This window comes from Portunus trituberculatus, chromosome 12, assembly GCF_017591435.1.
Source record: "Portunus trituberculatus isolate SZX2019 chromosome 12, ASM1759143v1, whole genome shotgun sequence".
NCBI lineage: Eukaryota > Metazoa > Arthropoda > Malacostraca > Decapoda > Portunidae > Portunus > Portunus trituberculatus.
This window is the reverse complement of record NC_059266.1, coordinates 9,549,839-9,562,338: the sequence shown is the minus strand read 5'-3', so window position 1 is coordinate 9,562,338 and position 12,500 is coordinate 9,549,839. Positions and strand designations below refer to the sequence as shown.

At 47.9% G+C, this 12,500-nt stretch overlaps 1 protein-coding gene across 1 annotated transcript in view; it reads right to left on the bottom strand.

Moving 5' to 3' along the window:
- The window catches only part of LOC123502669 (disks large homolog 5-like), a 77,061-nt gene that overhangs the window by 27,615 nt on the left and 36,946 nt on the right, over positions 1–12,500 (bottom strand). The window contains 2 exon segments of the mRNA XM_045251840.1: positions 1–73; positions 9,504–9,691. The exon segment at positions 1–73 is cut by the window's left edge and continues 45 nt beyond it. Coding sequence (XP_045107775.1) covers positions 1–73; positions 9,504–9,691 — 261 coding nt within the window.

The following is a 12,500-nucleotide window of genomic DNA, read 5'->3' as shown; positions in this document are numbered from 1 at the left end:
TGAGTGCCTCGTCCCTCTCGCGGCTCACCTTCTTCAGCTCCTTCTTCATGATGTCCCGGTCTGTTGTCACAATCTGAAACACAACACCAGTATTAGTTTCCTCCATGAGTCACATATGTACATACATACATACATACATACATACATACATACATACACACACACACACACACACACACACACACACACACACACACACACACACACACACATCACAGCTTTGATGGTTTCTTCCACACACGCCACCAACAAGCTCTACACACACACACACACACACACACACACACACACACACACACACACACACACATCACAGCTTTTGACGGTTTCTTCCACACACACACACACACACACACACACACGCACACACACACACACACACACACACACACACACACACACACACACACACACACACACACACATGGATGGAAGGACAAGAGGACATGAAAAGAAGATCAGGATGAGGCAGTGTGTGAAGGATGTTGGAAAATACAGTTTTCCACACAGAACGGTGGAAAAATGGAATGCAATGGATAATGGAATTGTTGCAGCACATAGTGTGCATAACTTTAAAGAAAAATTAGATAAATGGAGATATGGAGACAGGACACTATGAGCCCTGCTCGAACCCTGTACAATACAACTAGGTAAATACACACACACACACACACACACACACACACACACACACACACACACACACACACACACACACACAGATTAATTAATTCACCAGTATTGCTTTGATATGATACTAAACACACACAAACAAAACAGTGCAGATCAACACTCTTCCCTTCTCTTATCTCCCTCCCTACCCCTTCATAAACTGGTAACCTGCAACAAGGAGTAAGATGGATACAAAACAATGGCTCATTTTAGACACACAAGTACATGAGGGAAGCTGCAAGAGGTTTTTATCTTATTCATTTATTTATTTTTCTTTTATGTTATAGTCTATAGTGTCTGTAGGCTGTTTTGTCAGGCCTATACATGGCACTCCCCCTATGTTTGCAAAGCTACTTAACTTAATCTCTTCAGTAATGTGACATGTTTCCATATTCATTCTGGTGACTATTAAGTGATTTGATACAGCTTCAGAAACTCATGTGAGGGATTAAAAATAGTGAAGATTCTGGCCATTAATCTTCTGACCTCCATAGATTTTTCCTAATGTCAATAAAATGGTCTAATTGTACACAAATCTCAAGGTAAAAACGTGTCCCAGTACTGAAGATTTGTTGATTTTATATAGCTTCAAAAAATCATGTGGGAGATTAAACTAGTGAAGACTGTGGCCATTAATCTTTTGACCTCCATAGACCCTTCAATGCAAATAAAATCATCTAATCACACCAAAATTCATGATAAAAATGCATCCCAATACTGAAAGGGTTCATTCCATCTGTCATCTACATAAATTCTCTAATCTTCTTTTAAAGTTGTCTATTTACTGCATTCATCATATTGACTTATTTATATCAATTTTTTCTTTATCATTTTGCAACATAATCTAAAATATCTCAACAAACCCAGATTTCAATTAAGAGTTTTTCCTTTAAATATAAAAACCACTGCCTCTGTTGCCTGTTCCTTCAGAAGACAGGAGTATGAGTCAATCCCCTACAGGAGGAGGAGAAACAGGAAAGTCAGGTTGGTGGGGGCAAGAGGCAACAGGCTGAAGGTGGAAGGTGGAAGGCAGCAGGGTATAGAATGTCTTGTCTATTAATGATGGTGAGGGCTTTCTGCTTCCCTCGCCCTGACTCTAAAAGGCTTTGGATGTCACACTAACCTTACCCTACTAAGGCTAATACTGCTTGCCTCACTTTCCTTCTTCCCTATTCATATTTGTAATGGACGCCGCTTCTACTACATGCCAAAAAGACTAATATTTATTCAGCATTCCTTAAGACGCGCAATAATAGACAAATGGAACGAGCTAAAGAACTAAGCATCTATCTTGTGTATGTGTGTGTGTGTGTGACATTCCAGTGTATTTGACGGGGCATTGTGGTGGTGCGGGTGGGGAAGACTCCGTGGCATTGACTTTAGCCAGACTTCAAGAAACACTTCGCTCTCACACTGCGACTGTTTTTCAAAGGCCACAGAGATGACTAGCCGGGTTATCAAGAGTGTTTGTCCTGTTAATGTAGATATCTTGTTAATCTATTCCTAGAGCTATAAGAACATCCATAAACCCGTGTCATTTTAGATAGAGCCTTATGAAAGTACACACACACACACACACACACACACAGTTATCCCTCATTACACCCAATTCGTCATACTCCACGATAGCTGTTACAAGGTCAAACATTTCATTATCTGAGCCAGTATTCAGAAATGCCTTCCTCTCTCACCACGACAATTTTCCAAGGCCACAGAGATGACTACCCAGGTTTTCAAGACAGTTTCACCTTTAAATTTTCTTCCCAATATTACCCATCCACCACAAGAACCATAAAAAAATACCCCTATAAACACGAGATCTTCAAGTAGAGCCTTTGAAAGACAGTGCTGGTGAGAGAGCAAAGCGTCTCAGAGTACAGGTCACCAAGGCTCGTATTCTCAAACACTTCTGTGCTTCACCAATATTTTAAGAGGGTTTATTTGATGTTACACGAGTTTTTATGTGTTTTCACGGTTATAGAGGCAAAGTGACACGATTTCTGCCTTATTGACTGGAGAAATACTCTTGAAAACCTCGCTAATCATCTCTGTGGCCTTGGAAAGTCGTGGAGAGAGAGAGAGAATAAAGCGTTTTTAAGCAAGTTTTTAAGGTATTAGAGGCAGAGTGACAAGATTTTTACACTATTAACAGGAGAAACACTCTTGAAAATCCCTCTAATCATCTCTGCGACCTCGGAAAACAATCGTAGTGAGAGCAAAGCGTTTCAGAATACACTAACGCGAGCAAGGAGAGGAGGCGCAGGGGACAGATGAGATGAGATGAGTCGATACGGGTGTAGGGTGATGGGGCACGAAAGATGAGTGAGGGGAGAGAATGAAAGGCTGAGGGAATGGATAAAGGAAGGAGGGTAAGTAAGATAAGTAAGAACAAGACTGATGAGATAAGTAGAGAAGAGGAGAGAGAGAAACGAGAGTCGCATAAGAGCTGCAGTATTCTAAAACGCTTTGCTCTCACCACGACTATTTTCCTCCAAGGCCACAGAAAGGAGAATAGTCAAGTTTTCGAGTGTTAGTCCCGTTAATAATGTAGGAATCTTGTTTACCCGTCACTACAACCGTGAAAAAAGACTCTTAATTAAAAACCCGTGTCACTTCAACTACAGCCTTTTCAGAGTAATGGAAGGGCGGAGCGGTGGCGTTTCATAAAATGGCGCAAAGAAGATGGGACGTAGGATGAATAAGATAAACATGACAACTAACAACGTGATGAAAGGAAGGAGGAAGGAAGGAGAAAGGAACGCTAGTGAGGAAAAAAAAAAAAAAAAAACGAAAGCGCAACGGGTAAAAAAAAGTGACAGGAATATGAGAGAAAAAAATGAGGCTACGAAAGGAGAGGAGAGAACGGAGGAGGAGCAGAGGAGACGAACAGGACGAGGAGGAAAGATAAAGTGATGGAAGAGAAGTGAGGCAAAAGTCACCTTGTGGGTTAAGCAACAGTGGTGGTGGTGGTGGTGGTCTGGAGGGTAACATGATCCACTGTGAATGAGGAGCAGCTGGTGGTGACGTGTGGTGTGGTGAGGTGGTGTTGTGGTGGTGGTGGTGGTGACCTCATGCTGTGTTTGTTGGTGTGGTGTGGTGGCGTGAGCTGCTCGTTGTTTAGCCTGGTAAATGTGTCATAATAAGAGAGAGAGAGAGAGAGAGAGAGAGAGAGAGAGAGAGAGATTCAGGGGTGGTAGTTGTTGCAGTGAGTGGTGTGCTGCTGATAGCGAGGGGCGCGCGCGCCGACAGACAGACAGACAGACAGACACACACTATGAGGCATCAAGTGGCAGTAAGTTTCCCGTCACCAGGCCAGACAAGACAGCGGCAAGTGGTGAGCCGCCCTGCCCCGCGTGATAGTGAGAGCACCACCACCGTCACCGTGCACCACACAGGCGGGGTCTGCGGTGTACTGCTGGGCACTCATCCTGAGGGTGCCCCGCGTGAGGGCCACACTGGGCACGCCGCTTTGTCTGATGGCGAGGGCGGCGCCGCTGCCACGCAGAGTGACTCACCGCGGGGGTGGCGGCGTTGGTGGTTGGCTGGGGCGGCCACTTGTGGCGGCGAGTGATGGCTCGCACTGCCCCGAGGGCCGCCTCAGGGTGTCTCCTCATGGCCCGCACAGCTGACCACAGGCCCTGGCGCAGGGCGCTGCCCCGGGACACCAGCTTGGCTCCAGCGGCCAGGGAGGGACGGTGCGTGGGCGGCGGCGCGGAGGAGCGTGGCTCCTGCACGGAGGCATCCTGGCCCTGGCTCTCGCTCACCCACACGCGCCTCCTGATGGCGGCCAGGCTGGGGCGCGGCAGACGGGCCGGTAACAGTCGCAACTTGGTGCTCAGGGGCGCGCGCGCCTTAGACACGCCCGCCACTGGCCCATAACCACGGCCACCGCCCTCCGCCAGCATGCTGCACGCCCACGGGCTCTTCACGGGAACCTCTCCCTCACCAACCATGGGCGGCATGAGGGGCGTGGAGGAGGAGGAGGCACGCACGAGCTGAACACAACCAGTGGCACTCCCGCCCCGCCCCACGAGCCGCGAGCAGCGAGCCACGAGCCCTAACGCGCCAAGGTCATCTGGCGCAGCAGGGTGGGCCGCGGGACACTGACGAAGGCGGTGGTGTGAATGGCGAGCCGGTGGTGTGAGTGGCGGGGCACAGCTGGCTGGTGTCTTGGGCCAGCGAGGCAAGTGTTGATGAGTGATGGGATCTCCGGGGGACGCCAGGCAGTGAGGGAAGGCGTTGTGCGCGGCACCGCCACGCTCACTGCCGCACAGGCACCGCCACACTGCCCCGGCCCTGCCCGCCCTGGCCGCCCTGCCGCCCAATCCACTCACGTCATCCTACACCATTTGGCGAGGGTGGGGGAAGGGAGGGAGGGAAGGAGGGGAAGTCCTTGGAAGGATAGAGAGAAGTCCTTGATGACAGACCTGCCCTGCCGGGGAAGTGTTGGTGTGGGAAAGAGGAGGAAGTGAGGGGCGAGAAGGGCGTGGGCTGGTACAGACAGGGCGGGAAGGGCGGTAGAGCGGCGAGGGGGGAAGGAGCGGGAGGAGTTAGGAAATGGCAGGGTTGTGACGCAGTTCTCTAGGAGAGCGTCGTTATTGCCTCAAGTAGTTGTGTTGTGAGGCACTGCTCGTCTGACCCTCAGCGCCATCACCCCACCCCCTCCCGTGCCGCCGCCACCGCTGCCACCACCGCTGCCCATGCTCACCACACGCGTCCCTCTCACCACCCCCTCAACAACACCACGAGGATTAACACCACCGCCACAAAGATACCAGAGAGAGAGAGAGAGAGAGAGAGAGAGAGAGAGAGAGAAAAACAACAGTGACGGGGAAACAAACTGTCGCGGCGGAAGACAAAAGGACAAAAGCACAGACGGATCGAACAAATCTTTGCCTCTTATCTTCCATCGAGCTCCGCCGTAAGCAGCAGCCGACCCACCACTCCTATCCACTCCCCACACACTCTTACCCACTCCCCACACACTCCTACTCACTCCCCACACACTCCTACCTACTCCCCAGCCACTCCTATCCACTCTCCACCCATTCCTACCCACTCCCCACTCACTCCTACCCACTCCCACCAACTTCCACCCACTCCCCAGCCACTCCTACCTACTCCCCAGCCACTCCTACCCACTCCCACCAACTTCCACCCACTTCCCAGCCACTCTTACCCACTCCAACCCATTCCCCGCCCTCCACAGACAAAATGAGAATAAGAGTTTTGGCCACAGAAAGGAGGAAATACAGAGGCCGACAGACAGTTTTGACCACAGGAGGAGGAAATACAGAGGCTGACAGACAGTTTTGACCACTGCCCGGCTAGTGCTGTAAAGTGTAGTGCAGTAAGTGAGGTGTCAAAACAATATACTAACGACAAAAAGACGTTTAGAATAGTTCCTTGCCAACACAAGGAGCTTTATGTCTAAATCTCTTTCTGTACCTGATTTATTGTAAAATTTATAAGTGTAAGATAATGTTTAAATAAAAAAAATAAAATAAAAAAGGAGATACCCCAAAAAGTATCCCCTTTAGCCCATAAATTCCCGTGAAAAGCCCACATGGTATAAATAAAAAAAAGAAGGAGGAAATACAGAGGCTGACAGTTTTGGCCACAGAAAGTCATGGGAAGGAAATACAGAAGCCAGGATAAGCCGTCACTCCCACCCACTCCCCAGCAACTCCCCACCCACTCCCCGCCCTCCCTGTTACCGTGACAAGAGTTGTATATCCCCCTTCCTCTCCCTCTCTCTCCTCTCTTCTAATCTCCTTCCACTCCAACAAGGGCCACGGATCCACCCATACAAGGCCTGTGTTTGGGTTCATCGGTCCATCCATCCATCTATCTACACACACAGTCTTATCTATCAATGGGACTAAAATTTGACACCTTTACATATTGTCATCTCTATCTATCTATTTATTTAACTTTATATCTATCTATCTATCTATCTATTTATTTGTGTATCTGTCTATCTTTCTAACATATTTGTGAAATCAGTAACGAGTAAACACACACACACACACACACACACACACACACACACACACACACACACACACACACACACACACACACACACACACACACGGTTTAGATAATGGAGGTTTTAGGTTTTGTTATTAAAACTAATTCTCTCTCTCTCTCTCTCTCTCTCTCTCTCTCTCTCTCTCTCTCATCCCACCAAATGACTTCCTTTCTTTAGTTCCTCCTCCCTCCCCTCTCCCTTCTCCCCTATACCTCCAGCCCCACCCACCCCAGCATCACCCCACCCCACACTAACCTCCCACACTTCCCTTCTACTCCATCTTATCCTCCTCCTCTTCCTCTTCTTCTTCTTCTTTCTCTTCCTCTTCCTCCTTCTCCTCCTCCTCCTCCTCCTCCATTACTCCTTCCCTCCTTCCTTTACCACTCCAGGAAAATTTTTAGCCATGCTCGGTCTCCACTCTGGTCCACTACCCCTTCCACACTCAGAGCCTCCACATCCTTCCCTCCACCAGCGGTCAGAGTTCGCTCCACACAGGACAGCACCGTGGAAGTGTTTGTATGTAGAATAACCTAACCTAACTTAAATCTGACCTAACTTAAACCTAACTTAACCTAACCAAACTTAACTTCACCTCACCTAACTTAACCTAACTTAATCCCTTCAGTACCATGATGCGTTTTAATTTTAATTTGGATTACTATTAAGTGATTTTATACAGCTTCAGAAACTTATGTGGGGGTTAAAATAGCGAAGACTGTGGCCATTAATCTTGTGACCTCCATACACTCTTCCTAATGTCAATAAAATGGTCTAATGGTACATAAAACTCAAGTACTGAAGGGGTTAACTTGACCTAACCTGACCTAACCTAAATGGAAAGATACATCATCAATAACATTCCAAAATCGCTCTGCTCTCTCACCACGACTGTTTTCTAAGCTAGAGAGATGATTAGCTGGGTTTCCAAGAGCGTTTCTCGTGTTAATAATGAAGAAATCTTGTTAATCTCTCACTAGAATCTTAAAACAGCCTTAAAAAACACGTGTAACTTCACCATAGCTATTTTCCAAGGCTACAGAGATGACTAGCAGGGTTCCAAAGTCTATTTTTCGTGTTAATTATAAAGAAATCTTGTTAATTTGTCACTAGAATCTTTAAAACAGCCTCAAAAAACACGTGTAACTTCACCATAGCTATTTCTCAAGCTACAGAGATTATTAGCCGTGTTCTCTAGTGCGTTTTTCGTGTTAATAATGAAGAAATATTGTTAACTGGTCACTAGAATCTTTAAAACAACCTTAGAAACACTGTAACTTCATCTCGAGCCTTTGAAAACAGTGGAGGTGCAGCGCAGGCAGGAGTGTTACTGATACCATTCTCATTTCTAGCCAGTGTTTCAAGTTTCCCGCCAACAACACACTGCAATCTTTTAATACTATAGTTTCATCCCCCACTCTCTCTCTCTCTCTCTCTCTCTCTCTCTCTAGCTGCCAGCGTCCGTCGTCCAAGTTAACACGGTAGCTACGTTCAAAAGTAAATTAGACAAGATTTATAAAGAAAATGGTTTCTGATAATTTTTTTTCTTTTAGCGATAGTAGTAGTTACACTAGATACCTCTCTCTCTCTCTCTCTCTCTCTCTCTCTCTCTCCTTCCTCCTTCCCTTCCTATAATTCTTTGTATGCTTCCCATCAATCTCCGCGCCTCTCGTTCAGTCCTCCTTGTTTTCCTGTTTCCCTTCTTTCATCCCATCTCGTTTCCTCCCCCTCTTGTCCTTCCCTCCGGCTCACTGAAGGTCGTCGCTCGCTGCCAAACTACCTTGTCTCGTAAAATATGACGTAGTGTATCTCCTGTGTTCAGTATAACCCAAGGATCTCTCTCTCTCTCTCTCTCTCTCTCTCTCTCTCTCTCTCTCTCTCTCTCTTTCTGAGGTGAGCACAGGCCAGCACCTCAGCACCAATCTCATCTGTGGTTCTCTTCCTTCATATAAACTCACTCTCTCTCTCTCTCTCTCTCTCTCTCTCTCTAAAGGTTCTATAAACTGTTTGAAGTGCCACGTGCATGGGGTTTTTAAGGGGTTTTAAAGGTTGTAGGGACAGATTAACGAGATTTCTACAGCATCAGCAGGAGAAACACTCTTGAAAACACACCTTTGAAATGGTAGTGGTGAGAGAGCAAAGGATATCTGAACATATAACTGCTCTCTCTCTCTCTCTCTCTCTCTCTCTCTCTCTCTCTCTAACTAGTATTCATAAATGGTTTGCTCTCTCATTATGACAATTTTCCAAGGCCACAGAGAAAAACAAGCCAGGTTTTCAAGACAGTTTCTCCTTCCAGTAAACTAGAAATCTTGCCAATCCATCACCAGAACCATAGAAATACCATTAAAAACATGACTATCTTCAACTGGAGCCTTTGGAAAGCAGTGATGGTGAGAGAGCTAAGCGTTTTAGAATACCGACCAAGGCCTGTATTCTGAAACGCTTTACTCTCACCACGACTATTTTCCAAGGTCACAGAGACTATTAGCCGAGTTCTAAAGAGTATTTGTCCTGTTGATAATGTAGAAATGCAGTTAACGTGTCACTAGAATTACAGAAACACCCTTAAAAACCCGTGTCACTTCAACTAAAGCCCTTTGAAAATAATGAAGGTGTCAGTAGAATCACAGAAATATCCTTAAAAACCCGTGTCACTTCAATTAGAGCCCTTTGAAAATAGTGAAGGTGCTGTGAAGAAGTGTTTCAGAATACGGACTTTCTCTCTCTCTCTCTCTCTCTCTCTCTCTCTCTCTCTCTCTCTCTCTCTCTCTCTCTCTCTCTCTCAGTAAGCACACACCTTGAGCTCAGCACGCAGGAGGGCCACGTTGCTCTGCTCCATGTTGTAGTCGTGGGAGCTGACCAGAGCGGCGGTGGTTTGTGGCGAGGCAGAGGAGAACACCCGGCCTCCCTCTGTGGCGCCCGTGGAGGAGGCCGAGCTCTTCTTGTCCTCACACTCACTGTCACTCGTCATCCCCACCAAAGAACCTGCCGGGGAAAAAATGTCATTAAGGCGCGTGTGGCATGTCTAGGGGCGCTCTCACACTTACTCACGCACTCACGCATACACGCACGCACTTTCTGGCGCATATATACAGCATAATGCCACTCACATCCAGTCTTAAAGCCATGCAGTCATTGCCGTTACAAGGACCATAACGAGGACATCCAAAATTTTCACACACACACACACACACACACACACACACACACACACACACACACACACACACACACACACACCTCGACTTACAAAAAAACTGAAAGAGGAGCAAATTTGATAGCATAACCAAGCCTTTCCGGTAATATAGAGATGAAACATGCTTCATTCAAACTAACCCAACCAAACCACACGAGTCAATGTCAAGAGAAACTAACAAATTTCAACCATCACTTTTTCCCCTTCCCAACACGAGGACGACCAAGGCACAGCAGGCGAGAGAAACAGTGCAGGTCCCAAAAGTTCCCCCTACAGCAGACACGTCAGGGTGTTAGGAATACTAGTTTGAGGAGGATTGAAGCACCGGTGCCGCTCCAGTGAAGGGGCGGCTGTCTCACGTAACGGGAAAGAGGCTGGGAGTGACACGACGACGACGAGGAGGAGGAGGAGGAGGAGGAGCAGGAGGAGGAGGAGGAGGTAGTGGTGGCGACGGTGGTCAAAATGAACGAACGGAAAGACATACAGACAAACTCTCCCACACACACACACACACACACACACACACACACACACACACACACACACACACACACACACTAACCTAACCTAATCTAAGTATAATACAAGTAACCCCCCCCACCACCTACGCCCTTCTTTTCCTCCCCCCCACCCATCCCCTCCATACCACCACCTCATTCACCACCTACTCTGTCCTCTCTCAGGTGGACAGGTGGAAAGGTATGAGACAGGTCCACACACCCCTACTCTACCTGGAAAGCGACAGTGGAGCAGGTGGAGGAGGAAGCGAGAGGTGGAGATGTGGAGGTGAGAGGAGAGTGTCAGGTGGAGGTAGCAGTCTCCACATGAACCTCCACATTACCTAGTTATCTCCTATTCCACCTTGACACTTTTCACTGGGTCTGTTTTCTAAGTTCAGCTCGACACGTCCTTTGCATTATCACAAAGGGAATGGAGCTGCGTGTGTGTGTGCGTGTGTGTACGTATGTGAGTGTGTAAGTGTGTGTGTAGTGCTTAAACCTCGCACACTCCTTTCACTTCCATCACCACTCCTCTCATCACACGCTTATTGTAGGAAAATCTTAAGAGGACACCACACTGGGACATCACACTGGGACACCACACGAGGCAACACAATAGCCGACAACCCAGCACTTCACGTTAAGCCAGCCAGCAGCACCACCATGATAATGATAAGCCAGCCCACCAGTAAGCCAGTTCATTCAGAAACGCTTTGCTCTCACCACGACTGTTTTCAAAGGCCATAGAGACGATTGGCAGGATTTTCAAGTGTGTTTCTATTGTTAATAGTGTAGAAATCTTGTTAATCTCTCAATAGAAACGTAAAAACAGCAAGAAATTTGTGTCACTTCAACTAGAGCCTTCATAAACGCTTAGCTCTCTCACCACATCTTTCAAAGGCCATGGAGACGTCAACCCAGATTCTCAAGAGTGTTTCTATAGTTAATAATGTAGAAATCTTGTTAATCTCCAACTGGAAACGTAAAAAGACTTAAAAAACTCGCGTCACTTCAACTAGAGCCTTCTGTAGTGGCGGCGCGAATGAATTTGAGAATAAGGCACGAGGAGAGGTGGTGACGCTGAGCCAGGCGGTAACACAAGTAACACAAGTAACACGGAGACACTGCATGGCGTTACTGGCACGGTACGGGAAGCCAGCGTGTGACTATCACCTGCACGGACTGTTGGCGCCAAGGTCCCGTCGCCAGGAACCAACGCACACACGCACACACACGGAGAGACACACACACACACACACACACACACACACACACACACACACACACACACACACACACACCGTGGGTTTGTGTCCAGGAAAGTACAGGTAGGCTTATTCGTGTGTGTGTGTGTGTGTTCACTGTTTGATCTGCTGCAGTCTCTGACGAGACAGCCAGACGTTACCCTACGGAACGAGCTCAGAGCTCATTATTTCCGATCTTGGGATAGGCCTGAGACCAGGCACACACCACACACCGGGACAACAAGGTCACAACTCCTCGATTTACATCCCGTACCTACTCACTGCTAGGTGAACACCACCTACACGTCAAAGGAGACACACCCAAATATCTCCACCCGGCCGGGGAATCGAACCCCGGTCCTCTGGCTTGTGAAGCCAGCGCTCTAACCACTGAGCTACCGGGTGTGTGTGTGTGTGTGTGTGTGTGTGTGTGTGTGTGTGTGTGTGTGTGTGTTTTCGATAGAGAACGATAGAAATACGGGAGGGAAGTGAGGTTTTTGGAAATGATGTCTATCTAGTGTCGAGGGGAGAGAGGGAGAGCGGGAGGGAGAGAGGGAGGGAAGGACGGAAGGGCGGGAGGCGGTGCATGGCCGGCCCTCAACAGGTGGTGCGTGGCAGGTGACCCGCCACTGCTGCTGCTGCTGCTACTCCACCTCCACCACCACCACCACCACCACCACCACCTCCTCCTCCACCACCACCACCTCCTCATTTCCCAAGACACTCATTTCCGGCGCAGCACCAACACACACCCATGATTCACCACCCACACACCCACACACAGCGCTACAAAGGAAGGGTGTCACGTGAAGGAGGTGTAACAAGTCATCAAGACCTTCAAGACGGGAAGTGTT